The sequence below is a fragment of the Melospiza georgiana genome, chromosome 19, assembly GCF_028018845.1.
Source record: "Melospiza georgiana isolate bMelGeo1 chromosome 19, bMelGeo1.pri, whole genome shotgun sequence".
NCBI classification, from domain to species: domain Eukaryota; kingdom Metazoa; phylum Chordata; class Aves; order Passeriformes; family Passerellidae; genus Melospiza; species Melospiza georgiana.
The window spans coordinates 8,353,782-8,381,136 of NC_080448.1; the positions used below are offsets into that span (position 1 = coordinate 8,353,782).

At 40.9% G+C, this 27,355-nt stretch overlaps 1 protein-coding gene across 6 annotated transcripts; it reads left to right on the forward strand.

Annotated features, from left to right (window-relative positions):
* Positions 1 to 2,319: 2,319 nt before the first annotated feature.
* On the forward strand, positions 2,320 to 26,842 carry TPST1 (tyrosylprotein sulfotransferase 1). Of its 6 annotated transcripts, none has more exons than XR_009115391.1 (7): positions 2,320 to 2,442; positions 8,136 to 9,074; positions 14,975 to 15,173; positions 23,533 to 23,583; positions 24,445 to 24,520; positions 25,345 to 25,392; positions 26,304 to 26,842. XR_009115391.1 is itself a non-coding variant. In XM_058037493.1 (6 exons), the coding sequence occupies exons 2-5, from the start codon at positions 8,221 to 8,223 to the stop codon at positions 24,487 to 24,489; spliced, it is 1,149 nt and encodes a 382-aa protein (XP_057893476.1). In that variant the 5' UTR covers positions 2,320 to 2,442; positions 8,136 to 8,220; the 3' UTR covers positions 24,490 to 24,515; positions 25,345 to 25,384. The 6 variants fall into 6 exon arrangements, 3 of the variants coding, with proteins under 3 accessions (XP_057893476.1, XP_057893479.1, XP_057893478.1); XR_009115393.1 differs by having other exon boundaries at positions 24,445 to 24,518; positions 25,345 to 25,391; positions 26,300 to 26,842; XR_009115392.1 differs by lacking the exon at positions 2,320 to 2,442 and adding an exon at positions 2,874 to 2,981.
* The last annotated feature ends 513 nt before the right edge of the window (positions 26,843 to 27,355 follow it).

Consider the following 27,355-nt stretch of genomic DNA (forward strand, 5'->3'; position numbering starts at 1 on the left):
ACCAGGGGGAAATTGAAAAAGAGGGGAAAACAGGGAAAAAGAGGGGGAAAGAGAGGGAAACAGGGAGAAGCAGGGGAAATGGAGAAAAGAGGAGAAAACAGGGAAAAGCAGGGAGAAATGGGAAAACAGGCCAGAACAGGGAAATGGGGAAACAGGGAAAAACGGGGAAACAGGGAAAAAGAGGGGAAAACAGGGAGACACAAGGAAAAATGGGAAAAATAGGGGGAAACTGGGGAAATGGGAAAACAAGGAAAAAACGGGGGGAAACGGAGACACAGGGAAAAAATAGAGGGAGACAGGGAAAACGGGGAAACAAGGGAAAACAAGGAAAAAACAGGGGGAAGCAGGGAAAAAACACAGAAAACCAAGGGGAAATAAGGCAATCCAGCCACTTGTGCTCCTGTGAGAGCCCCAGACTGTGACCCTGCAGCCCCGTCCTGCTCTTCCTTCATCCCTGCTGAGCCCAGGGGGAATTGGGGGAATCGTTCCCAACTTCTGGGACCAAATCAAATGTCCCACTGAGCCATCCCCCCTTCCCTCCTCGGGGTGTTTGTGTGCACCCAGCCAGCTCTGGGTGCCAGATTTGTGCAATATTTGGTCTGTGGCTGCCGGGTGAGCGTTGATTAAAGCAGAGCCCAGCGTGGGGCACTTCTGCCTCCTGGATTTCCAGCTTCTCCCTCCAGCAGCGCTGTTTTCCCCTTTTTCCCTCATTTCCCCCAGCCCGGAGGCGCCGTTTGATTGGAAGGTTTTAAAAGGGACAATCTGTGTGAGTCACAGTGAAAGCCATAAAAGAAAAACCAATAAAGCCATCTGAAAAGTGCTGTTTAATGGATCGAGGCAAAGTTACTGGAAACAGGAGACAGACTGTTTCACCTTGAAATCGTTGCTTCAAATCCCTCTGCGTTTGGGAGCAAAGGACATTTATTGCTCATCAATAGCTGTCAGGGAAAAGAGATTTGAAAGGGATTTTGCCACCTTTGAAAGGAGTTGTGGGTTTTTCTGGGCTCCCAGCAGCTCTCTGAGCATATTTAAAAGATTTTCAAGTGCTGGGTACTCTGGAAATTCAGGACTTCCAGGGCAGAGCTTTTCAGAGAATGGAAATAATTGTCCCTGTCATGGATACAGGTATCTGCTTGCATGGCAAATATTGATTTTCTTAGCAAATAAAATGCATCTGATCTAATCCATATTCACCTCTAGAGAGAAGTGCTTTTCCTCTTTCTCTGTGGCTTTTCCCAGACTGAATTTTGGGATGTTGAATCTTTTTGGATGATTTTTCCCCCATCAGTTGGCAGGCAGCACCAATCTGGGGAATGTCCTGTGGGATTGTCCCCTTTGCTGTGACCCTGCAGCAGCACTGACATGTCTGCAGGCTGTTTGTCTGCATCTGAGCTTCTGTTTGTGGAGAAGAAATGTGTTTGCAGTTGGATTTAGCATTTGCATATGGCTGTGTCAACCTTAGCAAGTCCAACCCAACGAGTTTTCCTGCTGGTGAGGAGCTGAACCTGGATTTCCACAGGGAATGAGGGGGCAGGATGGCCTCGGGCCGAGCTTTGGGAGAGGTGAGTTCATCTAGAGATGTGAATTTCCTCATAAAGCTGCGCCTCCAGGGGCTGAGAGTCACCCTCGCTCCTTTCCTGGCTGCCTCACCCAGCTGTGGGTCACAGCTGGGGTTTGTGCCAGCAGCTGGCTCAGCCTCCGCCTCCTGCTCCAGCCTGACGCTGTTCCAGATGTTTTCCCAGTTGCACACGTGGTGGGCACGTGGCTGGCGCCTCCCTGTGCTGCAGAGCAGGTGTGTGACCCCACGGGACACCTGAGCCCTCAGCGGGGCTGTCAGCACCGGAGTTTCTCTCCATTTACAGAACAGCTGGAGCTGGCCTGCTTTGGGAGGTTCCGCCTCTAAAGCCGAGCCCGGGGGCAGAACTCGGGCAGAGTTTTGTCCGTGTTTGTAACGCAAGGATAATTCTCGGTGAGCAAAGGGGGCGCGCGAGCCGGGCCGGGCCGGGCCGCCAACATCTGCCTGGCACATCTGGCCAGACGCTGCCGCGCGTGCGGCCCCGCCCGCGGCCAGCTGTGCGCGCCAGATGTGCGAGAGGGGCGGGGTCACCGCCACGGCCACGCCTCCTTCCGTTGTCAATCACCCGCGGCCGCCCAATGACGGCCCGCGACACATCGAGGCCCCCGACCAATCAGGGCGTGGTTGTGATTTCCATGGCAGCCGCAGCCGCGCGGCTGAGGGGAGGTGGCGGCGCCGCGGCCGCTCCCGGAGCCGCTCCCGTTCCTCGTCCCGCGACCGGAGCCGCTGCCGCTCCCATCCCGCTCCCTGCGCACTGCGATGGTGCCCGAGCGGAGCCGCGGCGGCGGAGGGGCGGCCGTGCCGCTGCTGCGCGGCTCCAGCCGGGCGCGGGGGCGGCGGCAGCAGCAGCAGCAGCAGCCCCGCAGGTGAGGGGCGGCCGCGCCCGCCGCGCACACCTGAGGCGAGCCCGGGGCGGTTCCGCGGCCGCCGCTCCGCTCCCCGCGCCCGCCGCGCTCCGCCCTGCCCCGCCCGCGGCCCGGCCGTGCTCGGGGCTGGGGGCCGCGGCCTGAGGCGGCCGCAGGAGCCGCTGGGTCCCCGGCGGGCCGGGCAGCCCCGGGGATGCGCGCAGGGCCGGGCCGGTGCTCGTTCCCCGCAGCCGGGGCATTGCCGAAGTTTCCGTGCGGGCGGGAGAAGTCCCGGCAGCGGCTCCCGGTGCCTTTGTTCGGTGCCGGGGAGGGCCCGGAGTGGCCGCGGCGGGGCTGGGGAGCACCGGGGCCGGGGCTGGAGCGCTGGGTCGGTACCTGCGGGCAGGTACGGAGCGGCTTGGCTGGGAGAAGCCTAACGGGCTCCGGGGACACCTTCCCTTCCCCGGAGCAGCGTGTTCTGTTCAGTTTGATCGGTACAGTTTGGTCGTTTCGCAGTTTGATCGTTTATAGCAGGAGTTGGAGCTGTCGCTCAGCTGGAGGTGGGTTTGCTGCGATTTCCATTTGTTTGTGTGAGTGTGCCGTGCGGATTTCTGTGGGTCTGGGTGGTTTTGCTGTTCCTGAGGAGTTCGAGTCTCTGCAGTGCCCCGGTGTAGAACGGAGCGCTGAAATCCCTCTGAGGAGCACACAGAGAACTCGTCTGCTCTCAGTGTGACATTTTCCCTCTTTTTCCCCTTTTTTCTTCTTTTATGTGTAACTTTAGAGAGCTCAAAGCCTCTGTGTGTCGCCAGTGAAATTCCTTTTGTTGGATTGTTCTCCAGCAGGAACTGTAGAAATTAACAAACGCTGTTTGTTTTTGCATAACCAGCAGCATGTTGGTAACTCTTTTTTAACCATTTTCTATGCAAATCCTGATAATTTGCTGTATATATTCTAGATGTAAATAGAGCATAATAGATAAAGATATTTCATTTTAAGCAGAACTCTTTAATTATGTGGTTTTTAAAGTCATTTTAGAGGCCTTAAATGTTGAAAAACCCAAAAAATGTTGAATTTTGAGTGCTTGGGTAACAAAACTGAAAAGCATAAGTGTGAGCATATGTATTATGTGATTGTAATAGAAATAGTGAAATTATTCCATAGTTGTGTGTTGTATTCCCTGATATGGAAACTTTCATTTAGGGATGCTGAAAGAGCTTAGGGGAGATGTTCCTCTAAGAAATAACTCTTCACTTTCTACATGTGCATTGTTTTGAGGGTGATTCTTGAGAATTCCCACTACCTGCTGCTTTCCCAGTATTTATTTTAAGAGAGAAAAAGTGAAAGGTGCAGGAAGAGGCAGGGAAGAAACTGATAGAGTTGACATTTACTTTTTGAACTCCTAACAGCATTTTCATTTCTCATTCTCCAACAGAGTGATGATGGATGGCAGCACTTTGGGATATTTTCCATTCAATTTAGCCACTGTAAAATGAATTTCCTTTGTAGTTTTGGGTGTAGTAGTCAGGCTGTGCATCAGAATCTTCTGTTTCTGTATTTTGGAGCATTTTGGCTGGGGAGGGGGTGTAGTTGTCATAACTCCAGAGAATCAGGGACTGAGCAGCTCCCTGAAGAGGAACAGGAATCCTGGGAGCATGGTAGGAAAACATGAGGGGAAAGACAATTTTTTCCAATGGTGTGAACTCTTCCCCTACTTCTCTCTTGCTCCTACTTTCTGGCACAACAATCTCCTTTTTTATTGATTTTTTTTGTTTTGAGGATGCCTGTGGAGCCTCATGCCCTGTTGACACAGAGCTGAGTGTGACCTTTCCTCCCAGAAGAGCTGAGCTCAAACTCGGGCCCTTTACATTTTTCAACCAATGTTGAAACGTGTGAAAACATTCCTGCAGTGGGAGCTGTAAGGGGAAGTTGCTCACTGCACTTGGAACAAATCAGGAACAAAATCAGGAACAAATCCCATTAAAACAAAAAAACAAATCCCATAAAATCCAAGCTGTGCTCTTCCTAGAAGGAGCTCTGATGGTCAGAATCAGAGCCAGGAGTTCAGGCCATGCAAGCAGAGGACAAGTTAATCACTGAGAAATGCTATTTATATATCTGGGGCTGTGTTTTATTTTGGGATGGGTGATGCCACTGGCACTGCCCTCTCAGTTTAGGCCTGGAAAAGCTCTGCTTGAGCAGGAGAAGGGAGCTGCTCCCTGTCCAGCCTCCACAGGGAAATCTGAGCTCTGGAACTCCACAGGATTCCTGGGAATGGAGCAGCTTTTATTCCTCTGCAGGGAATGTTTGAAACACCAACAAACCCCAGACTAGCACGAAATACAAATGGATGGCATTGCCTCTTGACTAAGCTCAAAATTTTCAACATTTTTTGGATGAACTTGAGGAAAAAGGTCCTGACCTGCTGCGTGGGGTGAGGGCAGGAGGATGAATTGTGAGCAGGAGAAGGAAACAAAGCAGTGCAGTCAGATCTGCTGTGCTCACATCATCTGAGGCTGACTCACAGGCCTGACTTTTCTGGGCACAAAATTCACTTACACACAATTCTGCTTGGCTGCACTGTCTTGTGATGAAACTTGTGGATCCTAATTTTTTTTTTTTTTCTGGGAATTCTTTCTTATCCTGGCACTTGAAACTTGCTGCCAAAGTCCTCTCTACCATTGTAGCCTTCCACAACTTCCTCAGCTCCTGTTTTTGTGTTTGTTTGGGTGATGGTGGGGTTTGGTTTTGTAAGGTGAGTGGCGCTTTGCCCTTCTCAGATAAAAACCCCACAACATTTCAAAGCTCAGAGGGCTTTGCTGATTGCCCTGCTGTGATTTTGAAACGCTGTCAATTTAATTCCTGTTAACAGCAGAGCAATAATAACTTTTATAACCCTTCAGGCTGACAGATGCTCTCCAGAGCCCTTACTCATGGGGAGGAGGGAAGGTGGGGTTTGTTTGCACAAGGGCAGCAACTTCCATATGTCATCCTCATCCCAAAGAGCTTTCCTTGGAAATTATGCACACAGGGGATTTTACTGGCTCGGAGAATAATTGAATTTTGTGAGCTGTTCCTGACTGCTCCTCTCTGGTTTTCCTGACACACAGAGCCCTGGTTTTTATGGCAATAAAAAACCAGGACAGAAGGTTGTAGGACATTAAATCCTGATTCCTTATGGTCTTGCAGCTTTTGGCAGCTTTGAACTTCCCAAAGTTTGAGCTGATTGAATGAATGAAGGTGTTTGTGGGTGATTGATGTGGGATTTTCCCACATGGCTGGATTTTGGTGGTGTGGGTGAATCAATACTCACAGAAATTCAGGAAACCTCCTCAGAGTCTGGAATTCACAGCTGGAATTGTGCCCACAGGGAGTCATCACTTGCTTAAAATTAAATTAAAGATTTCAGCCTTCAATCACCAGCTTTCCTCCAATACTGAGAGTTCTTCAGTTTTGTTGTTAAATAGGTTTATTTCATTTTAGTTGAACAGATATTCTAATATAAATCTTAAATTTGACCTGATATACTTTTCTCCAGTGATCACCTACCTGACTCCTGCATTTGGGGAATGTTGGTGTGACTTCAAGGAGCAGGTTTAGTTTGGAACATGAAGATTTCTGTGGAGGATTTTGTTTTTCCTTCCTGAGGAAATTAGTTTTGTGGCATTTACTCAAACTGAGTAATGGTAGGGATTGGAGGAAGTGTAAATATTTGTAGGGTTTGTGTGCTCTGTGCTGAAATGCTATTTCTTCTGGGTTAACTCTTCTCTCCAGTGGGTGCTGTATCTAAACAATTTTAAAAGATTCTGTATTATTTAAGTAGAACAATTTCCCCTTCTCTAATTTCAAGTTAGGTCTGCATGCTGAATCTTTCAGAAGAGAAACTTTGATTTTTGGTGCTATGGAAATATGAACTGCATGATTTATTTTCCTTACTTTTTGAGCACTGTTCAGGTGACCTCCACTTAAATTTCTGGGAATTTGAGGGATATTTTTTTTAATGTTTTTTAATGTGATCTTTAAGGTCCAGTTAAAGGAAAGAGAGGTTTGTGAGCAGAATGAAACTTTTCACAGAGGATGAATTGTTCCTGTGAGTGGTGTTCTGGCCACTTCACAGGAAAAGAAGGGAATTAATATTTGAGTTATATTTGAGATTAATTTTGGTAACAGAGACTAAAAACTGAATTTTGGTTGGAATATTGTGACAGCTGTTGATTGGAATAAGCTTTGTAATGTTTTGGATGCCCTGGCAGAGAAAAACCCAGCAGGAATTCCCTGCTTTTCCCCACTGCTGATGGGAATTCTGTCCTGTGCCTGCACCTTCCCATAATAAAACACCCCCAGGGCTGGAACCCTCCTCAAATCAGCCATTTCTGAGTGAAACACTGATTTCAGGAGGAAAAGGTGAGGTGGACAATGGCCAGGGAGCACTCAGGGATGTTCCTGCAGAGCTGACAGGGATGGAAAAGCCTGGAGGAATCCAATCTTTGAAAATGTTGGCCCTGCCTCCGTGCTTGGAGCTCCTCCCAATTAAAAGCATCTGTGATTCTGAGTGAGCTAGTTCAGCCCTGAACAGCCACATCTTCCTTAAAATTCCAATAAAGTACTAATTTCATTGGAGTTTTGGGAGGAAGAGTCAGTTTTGGGAAGAAAAATCAGTTTTCAGCTCACCTGATCTGAAAACCTAAAGCAGGTGAGCTGCAGAACACAGGTAAATTATTCTCTACATCAACTGTTAAAAATGGGAAAAATAAAGATACAGGTGGAGTCATCCAGCAGCAGAATAAAGATTTGTCTAAACCAGTGTTTGATAAAATCTCTGATATTCCCTCTAAAACACAGAATGTCCTTAGTCCTTCTTGGAAATGGAATTCAACAGACAGATTTTGAAACTATTTTCTATCTAAAAGTTTTGCTCAGACTCTTATGCATGTTTAGAAATCATCTGTTTGTTTTTCTTCTCATCTGTAGAAATTAAAATTACTTTTGAATAATGCAGTTTTATGAAGCTGAACTGCAAAAGAAATGAGAAGAAGAAATAAGAAACTACGGAAATTCAGAAATTTCTTTCTGATAAAGAAATGAGAAACTTGCTTGTGTTTTGGGGTTTCAAACTGAATCTTGTGTCATCTGTTGGAAAAGCAATTCCTTGAGTAATTCCAAGAATAATTTCTTGTCTCATTGTCTCATCTCTTGGAAAAGTAATTCTAAGTGTAATTTCTTGTGTTATCTCATGAAAAGTAATTTATTGTAAAAATATTCTAATTTTTTTTTTATTTTTTCTCCTCTTGCCTCTTTATTTAGGATTGGGATCCCCATGGCATGTGCACTAGAGGATAATTTGGATTAGGAGGTGTTTTTGTCTCATCTCTTGGAAAAGTCATTTATTGTAAAAATATTCTAAGTTGATTTTTTTTTTTGTCTTCTTGCCGGACCTTAATTTATTTGGGCTTGGGATCCCCATGGCACTAGAGGATAATTTGGAGTAGGAGGTGTTTTTGTCTCATCTCTTGGAAAAGTCATTTATCGTAAAAATATTCTAATTTTTTCTTTATTTTTTTCTCCTCTTGCCAGACCTTTATTTAGGATTGGGATCCCCATGGCACGTGCACTAGAGGATAATTTGGAGTAGGAGGTGTTTTTGTCTCATCTCTTGGAAAAGTCATTTATCGCAAAAATATTCTAATTTTTTCTTTATTTTTTTCTCTTCTTGCCAGACCATAATTTATTTGGGCTTGGGATCCCCATGGCACGTGCACTAGAGGATAATTTGGAGTAGGAGGTGTTTTGGTCCTTGCCAAGATGGTGGGCAAGCTGAAGCAGAACCTGCTGCTGGCGTGCCTGGTGATCAGCTCGGTGACCGTGTTCTACCTGGGCCAGCACGCCATGGAGTGCCACCACCGCATGGAGGAGCGCGGGCAGCCCCCGCGGGGGGACGGCGCCAGGGCCGCCCTGGGCACGGCCCCCAGTGGCATCGGTGGCAGTGCCAACAGGAGCCTGCCCTACAGCAAGGACATGCCCCTGATCTTCATCGGGGGCGTCCCCCGCAGCGGCACCACGCTGATGCGCGCCATGCTGGACGCGCACCCCGACATCCGCTGCGGGGAGGAGACCAGGGTGATCCCCAGGATCCTGGCCGTCAAACAGATGTGGGCCAGGTCCAGCAAGGAGAAAATCCGCCTGGACGAGGCCGGGGTGACGGATGAGGTGCTGGATTCGGCCATGCAGGCCTTCCTGCTGGAGATCATCGTCAAGCACGGCGAGCCCGCTCCCTACCTGTGCAACAAGGATCCCTTCGCTCTGAAATCCTTGACTTACCTGGCCAGGATCTTCCCCAACGCCAAATTCCTGCTGATGGTGCGGGATGGCCGCGCCTCGGTGCACTCCATGATCTCCAGGAGGGTCACCATAGCTGGCTTTGACCTCAACAGCTACAGGGACTGCCTGACCAAGTGGAACCGGGCCATAGAGACCATGTACAACCAGTGCATGGAGGTGGGATTCCAGAGGTGCATGCTGGTGCACTACGAGCAGCTGGTGCTGCACCCCGAGAGGTGGATGAGGACTCTGCTCAAGTTCCTGCACATCCCCTGGAACCAGGCAGTGCTGCACCACGAGGAGATGATTGGAAAAGCAGGGGGGGTTTCTCTTTCCAAGTGAGTATGAGCTTTTGTCCTTCACCTTGTGCTGTTCTGAAATGGTATATAAAAAATATACTATACTATTCTAAAATAGTATATAAAAATACACAATACTGTAGTAAAATAGTATATTAAAAATACACAATACTATAGTAAAATAGTATATAAAAAATATAGTATACTATACTGAAATAGTATATAAAAATACTATACTATATTAAAAGAGTATATAAAAAATACAGAATACTATACTATACTGAAATAGTATAAAAATATACTATTATATATACTATATATACTATTATATATACTATATTATATATATACTATAGTATATATTATATATACTATTATATACTATATTAAAAATATACTATTATATATACTATATATACTATTATATATACTATATTATATATATACTATAGTATATATATTATATATACTATTACATACTATATTATACTATTATGTATACTATTATATATACTATACTATTAAAAATATAGTATACTATAGTAAAATAGTATATAAAAATATAGTATACTCTACTGAAATAATATACTAAAAATATAGTATCCTCTACTGAAATAATACACTAAAATATAATATGCTCTACTAAAACAGTGCATTAAAAATATAGTATACTATAGTAAAATAGTATATAAAAATATAGTATACTATACTGAAATAGTATATAAAAATATAGTATACTATACTGAAATAGTACGTAAAAAATAGTATACTGTACTAGAATAGTACATAAAAATATACTATAGTAAAATAGTATATAAAAATACACTATACTATTCTAAAATATTATATAAAAATACACAATACTATAGTAAAATAGTATATTAAAAATACATTATACTATAGTAAAATAGTATATAAGAAATACAGTATACTATACTGAAATAGTATATAAAAAATATAGTATACTATACTAAAGTAGTAAATAAAAATATAGTATAGGATACTAAAGTAGTAAATAAAAATATAGTATACTATACTGAAATAGTACATTAAAATATACTATACTATAGTATATAAAAATATTTTAAAGTATATCAAATATAGCTAAAATAATATATAAAATATATATACAAAATAGTATATTTTGTTTATAAAAATCACAGCTTGGTTTCAGTTTCTCCCTTGGGCAGCTGATTTTTGGTGCATCTTTAATGCTAATGAGCAATTTGCAATCTCAGATTTGTCACTGTGTAATGTGAACAAAGTTGTACCAGTCAAGGCCAAGTTGAATTTGAATATCTGATAGAGCTTTGCTTTTCTCTGTGGCCCTAAATAAAGCTGAGCTGTTTTATCCAGCCTGGTGTCACCCACAGAGTTCAGCAGCAATATTGCTGTAGTGCAGGAATGGCCTTGGAGCTGAGTTTGCCAGGAACATCCTCTTCCAGGAAAGTGGAGAAACTGCTCCAAGAGAATAGAAAGCAGAGCTGGCAGCTTTGCTCCTGGCATGTGCTCCCAAAATGACAAACTTTTTGGTGAAAAGTAACCTTGTTGTAAGCAGATCTTTCACTGTTCTCTTGGGCCATCTGTGCACCTGATTCAGCTGCTTTCAGAATCCAAAACTCAGCTCTGCTTAGGAAAACTGGATGGGTGTTGTTAAGAGATAATCTGATTTATTCTCTGGTTAAATTACTCTGGTTTCTTTGCCACTGTCCACAGCTGAAATACAGAAGCTGTTTCATCTTTACATTGAGAGAAAAATGTCACATTTTGACACTCCTCCTATTTTTGAATCCATCAGAATTATTTTTAAAATCCTGAATAAGAAGCCCTGTTCCAGCAGCAAGGGCTGCCCAGTTCAATTACTCAGCTCCTGGATTTGGAATATTCAGCACTGGCCAAGTGCTTCTGAGTGAGAGGCACCTTGCACAGCAAGCACTCACAGGCTGCTCCAGAGCAATTCTAGTTATTTAAACTCCAGTTTTGAGAAATAAAAATGGGGAAATTTCCTTCATTTAATGCCTAGGAACACAGCTGTGGATTTTCTAATATATTGTAAAGGCATTTGATTTAAAACAAATACAAAATTATTATCAGTGATTACAAAGAGAACTCTAAACTCAGGTAACAATTAGGTATTTACACTGTGGAGGTTTCACATCACCATTCCCACTGAGGAAAAGCCTCTACTGTTCCCAGGTTATCAGGAAGGGATCTCATCCCTTTTCTTGGCAGTGTTGTTCAGTAGCAGATTGAAAATGTGGAAATGTTATCCTGTGATACCTGCTTGGAACCTGATCCACATGGGAACTTCTCCCCAGTTCCTGGGGTTTGTGGCTGCTTCAGCAGCACCTGAGTGGAGATAACCTATTTTTACTTTTTTTTATTTATTTTGGTGGTTGCCAAGCTTTAAGTAAAAAATATCTATAATCCTATTTCTAGTAAAATATTACTGTCTTACAGCTCCTAGATGGGTGTTTTTAAAAATTGATTGACCCTTATACCATAAAACTCAACCACCTTACTGAATTCTTACTAATAATTCTTATTAAATCGGCTGGAATGGGCTGTGAGGAGTTGAGAATATTTGTTTCTAAAAATTTGGAAAATGGCTTGAGCAAAGCCATTTTCTTAATCTTCAGAAACAAAAAATGTGGGGTTTTTTTATTAAATATAATAATAACAATAATACAAAAAGGTGTCTATTTTTAGTAAATATGATGATGATGATGATGTGGGTGGTTTTTTTTTTTTAGTAAAACCTTCACATTTAAGATAAGAGTGTGGACATGTTCTTATGACCCTCAATTCAGTCTGGTCCCAGAGTTCTTTATGCCTTTATTATCTCTCAGGAGATGATCTGAGGAAGCAATTTCTGATTTCAGGAGGCTCTGGCAGTGCTGGAAGAAGACTGAGAAATGGGGTTTGTGTCTGGGGTGGCTTTATCTAATCCAATACCCTTGCAGTGGGTGGTGAAATTTGGTTTTCATTGCAGGATTTGATGATTTCAGTGACTCAGGCCTTCAAGGGCTGCAGAAATCTCAGTGAATATCAAAACTTTCAATGCCTGTGTTGTGTGTTTGACATTCCAGTTGAAATTGTGCAGGGAGAACTTGAGATTTCCCAGTTTGATGCTCCTGTTCCAGTGAAAACCTGCTGGGTTTGGCATTCCCAGTTGGGATATTGTGTAAAAACTTCTGCAAACAAGCAGAGCCCCCTGCTTTCATCACCTCTCACTCACCTAAGAGACCTCCAGGTCTTCAGATTCAGCTCCAGCCTAGGATGCTGGAGATGTTTTAATTGTTGCAGATATTTTTATAAAAGAATTCTGACAAGTTTTTACCATCTTGAGATATTTAAAATCATTTTGAGAACAAGATCACAGCATCACATCTTTATAACCATGTTAGTACCCGCTAATAAATGTCCACAATTTATTTCTCACCCTTAATTTTGATTTTTATCCAGGAAAAACTGCAAGGGCTGTGGGGATGTGCAGGATTTGTAGGAATGGGGATTTTCTGGGGTCTGAAGTCCCTGCCAACGTGGCTGTTGAAGGAATTCATTATGGGCTCCATGCTCTAACCAGGATTGTTAATTGAGCTCTGGCATTTGCCTAAGTGAAAGCAGCTGTGCTGACCACTGATGTAAAGAAATGTCAACCCCTCTAGAGCAGTTTTTATTAGGTTTTTTCTGGAAATAGCTGTCTAGGCAGAATTACTTCAGAATTTACTATATTTAGTACATAGCTCTCATTTGATTCTGGTACAGATGCAGAATTATTTGGGGTTAGTCCTGTGTGCTTCCCAAAGCTGAAACTCTTCCTAGAGCTGGAATCACTGCCAAATCATCAATTTCCCCAAGAATTGGTGTTCCCTTGTTTTTCTGTTTGGATTTTTACATTTTTTCTTTCCTCCTGCCCCCAATCTGTCTTCCCTCACAGTCTTCATAAATTCTTCATCTGAGGAATCTTTCCCACAAATTGATTTTTTTTTTCCTTCCCACAAATTGTTTTATTTTCCTTCCCACCTTAACTGAAAGCACAGAGAAGGATTTAACCTGCCCAAATGTGGAGCAGTGGATTTTTTTATCAGTTGGATTTTAGCAGTGGATTTTTTATCAGTTGGATTTTAGCAGTGGATTTTTTATCAGTGCTAAGTGTGGTCAATCACCAGGAAGTGTTTCATGCTGAGGATATTGTTAGCAAAGATTAAAATGAGAGGGACAAAACACACATTTAAAATTTGTCATCAGGGTGGGGAATCCATCTGTGACAAATTTAGACTCAAATTTATCTTAACACCCATTGTTGGGGTGTCCTGCAAGCTCATTTCCTTGTTCTCCCAGTATCACTCTGATTTTAAATTCCCAAATCAATTTGCAGTTTTGGTGAGGAGGTTTCAGGCTTGGCTGGCTCTAAGGACCATAAATAAATTTTACTTTTTTCAAACACCTCGTGATATTTTTTTTCCTGAGTGTCCCAATCCACCTCTGGACTCCTCTTGTGATGCTTTGAACTTCTAAATCTCAATTTTCAGCAGCTCTTTTCTTGCTAATTTAATGTGGAGTCAGATGCTCATCTTCTAGTTAGAATGATCACAAAAAACTTCTTAATTTTCCATCCAGACTTAGGAGCTCAGTCTAACAACCCTCAGAATGTTGAAATTTAGTCACAACTCCTGGTCCCAAAATCCCCTTCTGAGCTCCTGCCTTTGGTTTGAGGCTCTGCAAATTTTTATTTCAAATTTTATATCCTCTGAAGAGGATAAAGCTGAAAAATCTGGGTGTTTTTTAGAGGTTTTTTTGTTTTTCAGCTTCCATAAAACACCAATTGAAGGCCCTGCTTGCCAAGGCAGTTTCTTTATGAGCATTTCCCTGTCTGGTTTGTTCTTTGTTGATTGTATTTAGATTATTTCACCTTCCAGCACTGGATGAGTGATTTCCTTCCTCTGGCCTGCGAGGATTTTAGTTCTGCTGAGGAATAAAAAAGAGGAACAAGGTGAACTCTGGTGACTGCTGTGTGCTCAGCTGTGAGGCAGACAGAAATATTCCTTTTATATATCCAAAAATGTCCAAACTCTTTCTGAGGTCAGGAAAAAAAAAGTTTTAAATTATTTAGAGTAAAAACTCAGGGAGTTTTCAATTATTCAACCTGAATTCTGTTCCAGGAATAAGCACAGTAAAGAAGTTTTGTGTCTGACAATCAGAAAGACAGAACAAAGCAGTGCCAGGTTTCTTCCCTGGAAAAATAAAACACAAAAGTAGAGCAAAAATGAAAATTACATTAAATGAACAAGAAATCAATGATTTTCTAAATATGACATTAATTGTGCACTTGCCTTTAAGATCTGTGTAAAAACCAAACAATCAAAGGAATTATTATGGAAAATATTTCTTTTAGTTTGTAGCTTTCTGTCATCTCAGGTCTCTCTTTTATTAAACAAGTTTAAAAAAAATTAATCACAGAAGGGTTGTGAGAAGAAATAACACATGGATTGGAATTTGGAATACAGCTTTTAATAAATCCCAGACAATTAAACAGCAAATGTGGGAATGTGCCAGTGGGAAAATGGATTTATATGTAGGTGTGGGTTTACTTTTCACTTAACAGTTCCTGGGCTTTCTCTGCTGTTTTTATGGAATAAAGGAATTGTTTCAGCACAGTGTGAGAGCCTAAACCTGACAGCATCTGCAAATATTGTGCAAATTGTTCTCATTAAAACTTCACTTCCCATGAGCTCTGTAGAAAACATGAAATTATGAGAGGGAAAGAAGAAAAATGGGAGAAAAAACAAACAAAAAAGCCCCAAATAAAACAGGCTAAAGGTCTTAATGCTATTGAAGAATAATTGTTTGGAAGTAGTATAATGGAAAGAGTATAATGGAAATTGAAAATTAAATCATTAATAATGGAAAATATATATTTTTTTTTCCTTCCCCAGGGTTGAAAGATCTACTGACCAAGTGATCAAGCCAGTGAATGTGGAAGCCCTGTCCAAGTGGGTGGGGAAGATCCCAGCTGATGTCCTGCAGGACATGCCAGTGATTGCCCCCATGCTGGCCAAGCTGGGCTATGACCCCTATGCCAACCCCCCCAATTATGGCAAGCCAGATCAGAAAGTGGTGGAAAACACCAGGAGGGTAAGGAGTTTGTGGGTTTAATCACTGACTGAATGGATTTCAGCTCTAGGGCAGGAGCCTTGTGTGTGCTCTGGGGGTTTGCAGTCTGTTCTGACACTTTTTGCTGCTTCACAATGGTTTTTCTTTGGGGGAAATGAAAGAATTCTTTGGGGTCTTGAGCTGTGCTCCTTGGTGTGAGGAGCTGAACCTCCTGAGAGCTGCCCAGAAATTTGGGGAGCTGGAAAGGTCAGATCTGAACCAAAATTTGTGTTCAACCTCATCTGGGGCCTGCCACTGCTTGGGTTTGCCTTGGTAAATTGTGCTGTGGAAATGCTGATATTTTCATGGGAATATATAATATATAATATATAATATATAATATATAATATGTAATATGTAATATGTAATATGTAATATGTAATATGTAATATATTATATTATATAATATATAATATATAATATATTATATATTATATATTATATATTATATATTATATATTATATATTATATATTATATTTTATATATTATATATTATATTTTATATAATATGTTAATACTATATAATATAATATAAATATATAATGATATAAATAAACAAATACTATGTTACGTATTATATAGTATATAGTATATAGTATTTATTATATATAATATATACTGTATAATGTATAAAATACAGTATATAATATACAATATATTATATATTATATGAAATATAATATATATTTTATATTATATGAAATATATACTATGAAATACAATATATAATATAGTATCGTATAATACAATATGGTGTAATATATGATATAATGTGATACAATATAATATTTTATATATAATATGATATATAAAATATAAAAAATATAATATAAAACATTTGCTTTTCAGTAACATTGTTCTTCTTAATCTTGCTGATCTTGGCCATCTGCTGTTAGGTGTTTATTTGGGTTAAATGCTGTTCCTGCAGAGGTGAAGCTTTTAGAGCAGACACAAATCAAGATTTATAATATAAAAATTAGACTGAGTCATAATTAACAGCAGGAAAAGTTTTCTTGTCTGGATTTCAAACTTGATGGACGAGCTCAGTTTTTTTAGATGAGATTTGGCAAAAGCTCTGGCCCAAATTTACCCCCCAAATACTCAGTGGGGTTTGAAAAATGACCCATAGAAAACAGCTCAAGATGATCAAAATGTCTGATTTTCCAGTTCTTTGTAGAACAACCCAAAGATGGAGAAAGGTCTGGTGCTGATTAACCTAAACTTAAGGATTTGAGTCTGAATTTAATGTTGTTGGAACTTGAGTAGTTGGGCTGTTAGAGCTGTTTATCCCTGGAGGTATCCCTTGAAAAACTCATTAGCATTGTTGGAAATAGAATTAATAACTCTGCTTCTGTTCTTTTTGGTCTTAGTTTATTAAAAGAAAGTGACTTTTTCTGCTGCAGCAGAGTAATCAGGGAAAAAAAATTGAATTAAACAATTTCAAAGGACTTTCTTCCACCAGCCCTCTGATCCTGAATAAACTGCTTGGAATACTGATGGGGGAGATAGAAATGAAAAAGGAATTGGGCTTTGTGAAGTCCCTAAACACTCTTGCATTATTTCTTTTTAGAAAAATTGTCATTAATCAACAATCAGTGTGTTCAAGGCTGGCAGGTTGATTTTTTTAATTAATAGCTGCTAGCTCAGCATGGAAAAAGTAACCCACCCTATTTGGTTACAGTTTGTAAGTTCCCTGTTTTAAAAGGGTCACAAACAAATGAAGTTGTCTGCAGTTAAAATAAGTGTTCAGTACTAGAAATTGCAAATTTTATTGGTTGTGTCTCAGTGATAAAATGGACAGAAGTTTTTACAGCCTGCTGACCTTTCCGAGCCTCCACCTGTGTGGGACAAGCTGTAAAACTTGTCAGGATTTCTGTCTCTTCTTGAAATGGGTTTGATTTCACAATACATGAGAAGAATTCAGGTAATAAACAAAACCAGGGCAACTTTAAAGAAATGAAAACCTAATTTCAAAGGCTGAGAGTTTGCTGAGGCTTTTTCCAAGTTTGCTTTGAAGGATAATTTGTTTGTTTACTCATGCTAAGAGCAGCTGTTAAAAACTGAAGCTGATCTAAATATTGCAGACATATGGAACACTCATTAATATTTTGGCTGCTATTTCAGTTTAATAGCTTTACTCACAGCCCCAGACAGCATTTTAATTTTGTTGATTATTGTATTACCCAGTATAGATTTTTCTAGTCACTTGTTCTTTGCAAAAATTCCATTTGCATGTGTGGTTTGTACAGATAAAATGTGGAACGTGTTCTGAATGAATGCTGAAAGCAAGAGAGTTCAAGATGGAGAGTTCAAAACTTAGAATATTTCTTTAAAAATAGAGGAACATAAAAATTTCAGGCAGTTTTAGGCTCTGATGTGTGCGTTTGCTCTTGTGGGGTTTCCTTTCTCCTCCAGGAACCTGTGCTAATTTATTCCTTGCTACTGCAGCCTGAAGAAAAAAAAAAAAAAAAAAGCATTTATTTAAATGGGTAAAATAAATAAATCTGGGTTTTTCCAGCCTTTTGGAGCTGGCACTTGGCAAGTGAAGTGTGTTCCTGTGTACTCTGAGCTGGTGAATTTGTAAATCACTGGAGCACTTATTTTGCTTTCTTTAAGCTTCTTCACCTGGGATAGCCTTTCACAGAGTTTTGTACTGGGTATCTTGAATATGGATGAAGCTGGCCACAGAAAATCTTTCCAGAATTGCTTTTCAGTGCATAGTAAGAATATCTGGATCTTGTTTGTAGCCATTTATTGGCTCATTTTGTATTTGGAAGCAGCTCTCTTATATTTATATTTGTATTTGTGGTCTCCAAGACTTTAAAGTGAACACAGAACTTGAATTGTATTCATTGAAAACAGATAAAGTTTAGACTTTTAAAGCTGAGCAAAATCTGTCCCTTCTTGGAAAAGACCACAAATTGCATTTAAAGGTGAAAATAATGCTCAACAGTGAAAATAATGCTCAACAATTTAAAGCTGCTGCTCTTAATCATGGAAGTGACAACCAGCAGTGTCAAAATTCCTAAACCAAGGGCTGCTACTGGAGAAGAATGGAAAGAGATGGCTGGTGTGGTGCAAAATATTGATTTTCCTGAGCTTTCTGAACACTCAGCTGCTGTTCTTTAGTCCTCTTTTCTCCTTTTCTGTCCCCTGCTGGTGACTTCCATATGTACAGCTTAAATATAATTCTTTTATTAGTCAGTCTGGAGACAAATGATGATTTTCTCCAGCTAAAGGACAGTGCTTAAATTAGAAATGCTGTCCCCTTGCAGGTATGCAAGGGAAGCAGTGCTCTCTGCTAAATTTGGATTTTTCACTTGCCTCTTACCTGTGGAGGACACCAAAATGCTGAGGTTTGGTTTCTGTGCTCCTGCAGCACAAAAATAACAAGAAACAACCTGGGTTTGTATTTTAACGTCTCTGATTTTGTTTGGGGAGCTGCCAGAGCATGAGGGGAGCTTTGTCTCCTCTTGTGCTGCTTTCCCAGTGCTGTGCTGGGAAATCAAACATCTCTGACAGGACCTGCCCTGGGCCAGCCACGAGTCCAGCAGATTTTCCTGATGTGTTCACTAAAAACCATGAACTTTGTGTTGCTCTGTTTTCTGTTCAGCCTGACAATTTTATCTTTTCTGACAGTGTCTCTTGTCTCAGTTAAGGAATGCAGAGCAGGGAGAGCAAGCTCTGGCCAGGGCTGTGCTGTTCCCTGCCTGTGACCTCTCCAAGGAGGGGATTTTGCCTTCCCTGAATGTGTTTTTGTTTTCTTGTAATTCTGTTGCTGATCTGTTCATTTATCACTGCAAGGGTTCCTTCCTTATGGATACATAATTACTCATTGTTCCCTCCTCGAGTTTTAACAATTTCTACATCCTGAGCAGAGAGGAAATCAACATCCTGAAGTAAATGAAGTTTTCAGCTGTAAATTATGCAGAAAATGCAAATAATTAAGCTGTGTGTGAGCTGCTAGCCCAACGTCTGTGGGGTGAAACACAAAAGTGCTTCACTCCTCATGAGAACAGTGTGTGAAACGTCCTTATCAGTACTGTGAGATGGTGTAAAAGTGAATTTCAGTTTGCCAGAAGCCAGCAGAAGAGGAGAGAGCAGCTCCCAGCTGCAGAGCTCTGCCTGCCCCCAGGAGAAGCCGCTTGGTTGTGTTATGGTTGGCACAGTGGTTTCCTCTCCCATCTGTCATCAATTACATCAGATTTTCTTTGGCACATCCTTCCCCCTAAATCAATTTGTATGCTTGGAGTACACACTCCAGTCAGTTCTTTTAACTTCTTCATGGAGCTGTGCTCCCTGTCCTGGAGAGATGCAGAGGTGGAGTTACAGAATTTCTGAGGAGGAGCTGTGCTTTTCACCAGCACTGTTCAAATAGGTTGGATGTTAGGAAAAACTTTTTACAGAAGGGGTGATGAAGTTCTGGAATGTTCTGTCAGGGGAGGTGGTGCAGTCCCCATCCCTGAGCGTGTTTAACAAATGCTGGATGTGGCACTGGGTGCCAGGGTTTGGGTGTTGGGGCTGGGTTGGACTCCATGATCTTCAAGGTCTTTTCCAGCCTGGTGATTCTGTGAATTCTGGGAATTTTGGGACTGGGGAGGTGGTGCAGTCCCCATCCCTGTGTGTGTTTAACAAAGCCTGGATGTGGCACTGGGTGCCAGGGTGTAGCTGAGGTGCTGGGACTGGGTTGGATTCTATGATCTCGAAGGTCTCTTCCAACCTGGTGATTCTGGGAATTCTGTGAATTCTGTGGTTCTTCTACTGCCAGCCCACAGCTGTTCTCAGCTCTGGTTTATGTTCAGCTAAAGGTGTTTTATGTTCAGCTGATGGCAACACCTGGAGATAAAAGCAGAGTTTCCTCACTCCAGTCTCATGCCTGGTTCACATTGTGAGGAACCATCTCCTGATCAGAGTCAAAACATCCATGACGAGCAGGGTTTCAGGAGTTTCTCTTTGAGGTTTTAAGGGCAGGAACAGTCTGTGATAAAGGTAAAAAGTGTATTTATCATTTATCCTAAGGGATGGGGGTAATTGTGCTGTTTGGATGCCCAGCTGCTCAGGGCCCTGCATCTCTATTTTCACTGATTACCCTGATCATAAAGTCATTTGGCTTTGTGGGTGTTTTCTGTGATACTTAAAACAAAAATTTGGATTTATTCCATCTTCCATGTGACCACAACAGCACAAACTTTCTCAGTCCCCTCTAAATTAAATATTCACTTTAATGGGTTTTTCTTCCAACATGTGGATTCCCAACTGCATTGTTTCTCTCCAGAGGTGCTGCTATCTCATTTTTTTTTTTTTAAAAAGGCATCCCAAACCCCTTAACTCAGCACAAATATGATTAATAATGCATAAAGAGAGTTATTCCCAACTAAAATGCACACTGAGGAGTGGTTGGAGCTGCCTTTTGGCAGCCATTGCTGGGCCTGTGTAAGATCCTGCTCTGTGTTGTCCCTGCTGGGTAAACATTTCCATCTCCCATGGCCCTTCCTTGGCAGGCCCAGCAGAGGTGAAGAATTGTGTAAACCTTTAAAGCTGCCTTAAAAGTTCAGGAAAATCTGGAAGATGAGCCCTCCATGTGCTGTGGAGTGGTTCTAGGAAGGGGCTCAGCTCTGGTTTTGCCAGTGTTCTTTAATTATTTTTTTTTCCTTTTACAATTAAACATCTTACACTCTACAGCTTAGATATTTTAAAGTTTACCAAGCCCAAGCACACTTAGTTGCAGAGTGACTTTTACACAAAAAAAACCCATTATTTTTGTGTACTGGAACTGTCCAAATATAATGGGACTCTTTCCAAAGCAGACAGGAAAGTGGGTGAAAAAAAAAAGCTTTAATCTTCTATAAAAAAGAATTCTAGGTTACACTTCTGTTCTGAAGTCCTCCCTGTGTGTTTAAAGACACTTCTGAAGTTCTCCCTGTGTGTTTAAAGGGGTTTTCTCAGGCAACTGGATGTGAAAATTGTTTTCTGATCTCTTTTTGAGGATAATATCCATTCAGTTTGGCTATAAGAATGTGTTTTGCTTTTTAATAGAGCAGCTTGAATACTGCCAACACTGAACAACAAACTGACACAGGCTTCAGATCCCCCTCTTCTGGAATTCCATTTGGACTTGCAAAATAATTCCCTTAGAAATTATAAACCCCATTTCTCCTCAATTTACTGAATTCTTGCTGAGACTGGAAATAATTCCAATATCCTGCTTCTGTCTCTGTAATGCCACAGTGAGTGATGTGTTCTACACTTACAAATTGGTCAGAAAAGAATTTGGAGTCTGAAGCCTCTTTAATTTCTTTGGCTGCAGATGGAGTCATTGTTTTTAGGATTTCTGGATTCTTGTTGATGCCTGGGTTTTGATTCAAAAGGGACCATTTATGTTTTTGGAGCTACTTTAAACCAGTTTTTGTGCAGTCTCCTCCTGACAAAACCAACCCTTAGGTGATGTCAGTTCTGAACCAAAATTTGTGTTCAATCTCATCTTGGGCCTACCACTGCTTGGATTTGCCTGGATAAATTGTGCTGTGTAAATGCTGATATTTTCATGCGAATATAATATAAAATACCCTCAAAACATTTGCTTTGAGTGTCATTGTTCTTCTTAATATTGCTGATCATGGCCGTGTGCTGTCAGGTGCTGTTCCTGCAGAGGTGAAGCTTTTAGAGCAGACACAAATTGAGATGTGCAATGTAAAAACTAGACTGAGTCAGAATTGCAGGAGAAGGAAAGGAGAAGGATTCTGGTTTGTCCTTTTCTGAATCAGTCACAAAGTGCTGTCACCATCAGGATTAATTGATTTTTAAGAATTCCCAGCAAAGGAGAAGGTTCCTGTCTGTTCCTTCCACCTAACACAAAATCCTGGTTTTTCTGGTGACCCTTGCTGAGGTTATTCTGGAACATTTTTGCTGTGACAATGTTGTTTTGTAACTTCCATTCCTGTTCTCTGGGACACAACCTGCATTTAAATAGTTGGATAAAAGCACAAAATGAAAAATCCTCTCCTTGACTTATAAATATTTATGGTGGAGCAAGGCTCCAATAGCCACACACTGAATTTCTGCCCAGGGTGACTTTTCATAGCGTTCCCATGTGGGAATGCCAGTGGCCCCTGGCTGAATACAGATGAGAGCTGTTCCTGTTTTATCTAAACCATGGAATATCAGAGTGCCACAGTGAGGGTGTGGAGCAATTCCTGCTCTCAGTGAAGCCTTGGATCCCAGGGATGGATTGGGAAGGGAATCCAGTCCTGAACCAGGGCAGGAAATTCAGAGCTGGCTCAGCTGCAGTGCCAGGCACTGCAGAATATTGACAGGCTGGGCATGGATTTGTGATCTGGCTATGTACACATGGGAGAGCAGAGAAAATGGTGATAAACATGCCCTGGCTTCCTGGAGCTCCTTCCTGGGACACAAACCAGGGAGGACAGCTCAGGGTGAGGCTTTGGAGCAGCCCCATTCCCATTTCCTGCCTTTAGGGAACTTTCCTGAGTAGGTTTGGAGGAACCCCATTCCCATTTCCTGGCTTTGGGAATTTTTTTGAATAGATTTGGAGTAGCCCCATTCCCATTTCCTGCCTTTAGGAATTTTTCTGAGTTGGTTTGGAGGAGCCCCATTCCCATTTCCTGCCTTTAGGAATTTTTCTGAGTTGGTTTGGAGGAGCCCCATTCCCATTTCCTGCCTTTAGGAATTTTTCTGAGTAGGTTTGGAGCAGCCCCATTCCCATTTCCTGCCTTCAGGGAATTTTTCTGAGTAGGTTTGGAGCAGCCCCATTCCCATTTCCTGCCTTTAGGAATTTTTCTGAGTTGGTTTGGAGGAGCTCCATTCCCATTTCCTGGCTTTGGGAATTTTTTTGAATAGATTTGGAGGAGCTCCATTCCCATTTCCTGCCTTTAGGGAATTTCTCTGAGTAGGTTTGGAGCAGCCCCATTCCCATTTTCTGGCTTTAGAGAATTTTTCCAAATAGGTTTGTGCCCTTTTTTAATTTTTATTTTGAAATTATTTCACAATATCACAATCATGACATTGGGATGGTCAGTCTTTGTGCTATAGTAGACAGGATGGTAAAACTCTTCAAGTATGCTTTTGTTGTGGAAAAAAAAAATAACAGAATACATTTTTTTGCCTTTTGGAATGTTTATTCTCAGAAGAAAAGAGCTTTTAAAAATTATGCTCTAGAGAGAAGACAATATGCCAGAATATTTAATGTTCCAGCATTAGTGGATGCTAACAGCACAAAACTTATTTTCTTTTTTTTTCTCTTTCCTTTAGCAAGGTCTTCAGCATTTCAAACAATAGTGAATGAGGCCTTTGAGTAACAAAATTTTTGTTTGTTTTTCCAGGTCTATAAAGGTGAATTTCAGCTTCCTGACTTCCTCAGAGAAGTGCCACAGGTACAGTATGGAATTAATTTCCTTTTTGTGGGTGTAGCAGCAAAGGATATAAAACAGCCTTTATTTTATAAACCACTTCTTCATGAGCCTGATTTTCTGATTGATGGTGAGATTTGCTGATTATCCATGAGGTGGAATCTTGAACTCAGCATCCCAAACCTCTCCTGAATCCGTGTGTAACTCCAGGGTGAAGAGTGGTGTTTGTCACCCTGAGCTGCCTCAATATTGCTGTGAAATGGAAGGAGAAATTGAGCCTCTTTTGTGGACAAAATTGTAAAATTTGTTACTTCTAGAGGAGCTTTATCTTTTCTTATCTTGGTTTAAAGCAAGTCTAGTCCAGAGGGGCAGGGTTATAAATACTGAGAGATTTTTAAAATAAATAGAGATGTTATCAAAGTCAACAAACCAAGCCATGGATAGGGGTGGTGTTGATTTAATAGTGTGCTATGGAACTTGAGGTTTTACTGAAAATTCACAATTTGGTACCCCCCAAATGCTGTTCTTTGTCATCAGCTCCCTTAGGGACCTACCAAAAAAAAAAAAAAAAAACCAAAGAAAAACCCTTATTGTGAAGCTCTCAAACTGCAGGGTCTTGTTGATATCACAGAATTGTAAAATCCCAGAATGGTTTGGGTTGAAGGGCCCTTAAAAATAATTTTTTCCACCTCCTGCCATGGACAAGGACAACTTCCACTATCCCAGGTTGCTCCAAGCCCTGTCCAACCTGGCCTTGAACACTTCCAGGCATTGAACAGGTTAAAAATACTCAGGAATCTACCACAGACAAAGCATTTTAACTTCTCCATTTGTTCAAATAAAAATCATTTGATTTAAAAGGAAAACTGATTTCTTTTGTTCCAGCCAAAGAAGACAGTAGAAAGGAAGTCTCGTGGCAAGATAAAATGAACGTGGAGCAGTAAAGAGGCATAGCTGTAGTGTGTGTTTCATGTTTTCAGAAAATAACCCTGCTGTGGCCACCAAACCTTTCTGAGCAGCCTTTGTGTGATCTCTAACGTGGGCTTGGCTTTCCCTGGCTCTTTGCCTGCTTGGATCACTCAGTGCTCCTGCTTTGCTCAGCTCTGGAGAACCATCCCAGCCCTGTTGCTGCCAGCCTTGTCCCTGTCACTGAGTGTCTGCTCCATGTGTGCTGCTCAATTCTCAGGAGCTGCTGGGCTCACTTCCACCTGGGGTTGATGCAGGAATAATGGGGTGTGCTTTACCAGAGGGGAAATATTGCTGAGAGGGATTGATGGAAAATGCAGGGAGATCATTCAGAATTGAGCACACCCTGTATAGATGGTGTGCTAGCAAAAAAAAAATCCTTGATTTTGAATAAATCCTGGGTTAAATCCTTTAAATCCTTGTTTGCATACAGTATCAGTGGTTTTCAATTATCCTGGGGTACCCAAAACTACTTTGATAAATTCCTTCTTCACTTCACAGGATAGGGAGGTTCCTGTTAAATCCCAGGAGGTGAATTTATACAATTAGCTTGGTTTAAATACAGTATTTACCAAAATCTGAGCAGATTTATCCATAGCAAAGACAGACCATCTAAAAGACAAAAATAAGCACTGTGGAAGAGTAAAAGAATATTCCTTAAAACATTAAAACCTGATCAAATTGTTGCTGGTAGTGTTCTCCTTTAGTATTAACATAATGTAACTAAAGAGCTCAAAGGTTTGGAGAGCAGACATTGGTACTGATATTTTTGTCCTCTAATGTAAAATAGCTGATTCAAATTTAATTATTTTTTGACAGACTGAACCTATGGAATAGAAGATAAAATGGACATTTCTTGCACAGAAGGTAATAAAAGAGCATTGCAGTTCTGCTCATTTGTTGTTCTTAGTTCAAGATGATTTTTGTTTAACTTCTGTAACTCCATGGGTAAGATAAATATGAAGTTATGTTTTCTAAAGGAAGCTGCTAAAGAAGAGCTGGTTTGTGATATTTGATTTAACATCTCACAGCCAGTATTTTCAAAAAGCTGCATTTTAGTCACTGAATCAACAGTGACAAAACTTTGCAGGATAAATTCCAGACCAGTTAAGGAATGAGTGATACAAGATTTCCTGTGTTAATCCAGGATTATTCTGCTATCAGATGTTCTGGCCTGACAACAAAAGATGGCAAAATTTAAATCCAGGTTAAAAATAGCCCAAAGCAGTGTGCCCTACAAATATCCCCAAAATAGATCCTTATGTGGCCATAAATATAAACACCCTAAATATAGCTCTGTGGAAAAAATGGCTCTAAAATCTTCCCAGAGATGAATTACAGACCTTGACTGTGAAATCAATAGAGAAACCATCATCTGTTCACACAGTCAATTTGAAATAATGAAAGCATCAACCTCACTTTGCCACTTAGCTCTGAAAAATGGGTTTCAACCTGCAATATTTCTGTCTGAAGAAACCAAACTGGGAACTTCCCAGCATAACTTCCCACTGGGTCACAAGGCTTTGGGATGTCAGTGGAAAAACAATGTTTTATTTATTTTTGTACCATGCTGCAAGCAGTCTCTCAATGATAAAGGAGGGACAAGCAGCTCCATTCCTTACAGTGGGATTTGTCCTGGCAGTGATTTCCACCTGCTGAGACAGCAGTGGCTGCTCTTAATTCTGCAATATTTGTAATTCCAAAATGCTGTCCAGGATAAAAAGCTGAATATCACCAGGAAATATTCCAACATAACTTTATTTGTTTTTCCTTTGAAGATCAGCTGCTGCCTTTTCCATGGGAAGGATCCCTCAGGCCTGTCCCCCTGGCATCAGAGATGTGCTGCTCTTGGCCTGCTCTCTTCAGAATGTTCTCTCCTCTTTCTTTCATCTGTTTTTGTTCCAAATTTTGCTGTTGTGAGCGCATGTAAAGCTGTTAAAAAACAAAAAAAAAATCACAGATGTTAATGTAGAACTGCATTACATTCGCACAATTATTTTTTTTTAAGGTTTTAAAAAATGCGGAAGCAATGCCTGTCTCTGAAATTGCTCCTCTGTTTTAATTACAGGGCTCCATCTTCAGATTTTATTTTTTTTTGTTTCTTGTAGCAGTTTGGTTTTGAATGTACAAAGCTTTCAAGAGTGGTCTGTGCTTGTCCTGAAAGATTCTTGGTGGAAAAGTTGTTTGTTTTATTCATATGTGAAAAATGTTAAATATCTTTTATTTAAAAAGAAAAAAAAGTTGATAAATTACATGTACAATTACAATTCAATGATCTTTTGTATTTTATTTTTCAAAATAAATGCTTTAAATGTGATTTTTTTTGTTTATTTATTTCTTAATTAATGGTCTTGTTTCCAAGTTAAAATTTAAATAATTCGGGATATTGCTGTGTTAGTAATAATTCAAGATATTGATGTGAGGGAAGATATGCTGTCATGGGTTTGGATCTTATTTTAAGGTTTGCAATTTAATGGTTTTTGTTTGCTTTTAATAGCTGGGTGATGAAGGAATTGTAAATTGGAGTGTCCCACTGAGAGGTGTAATGCGAGATTTGTTTGCTGCAAGTAGAAGTAGGTAATTTTAGACTCTTGAATTTTTTTCCTTAACAGCAATTTTGTTCAGAGATGCTCTGCTGGGGGAAAGCTGCTGTGAGTTGAACCCTAAGGTTTCGATCTTTAGGATACAACGTGGAACATGATTATTCCATGAGTTATTTTTGGGATGGTCGTTGTGGCTCAGTTTCTGCTCCCCTCGCTGGTTCAGAGCGGTGAAGGCGGTTTCAGCCTTCCCCACTGGTTTGGAGAGGAGTTGGTGCCAAAACATTTAT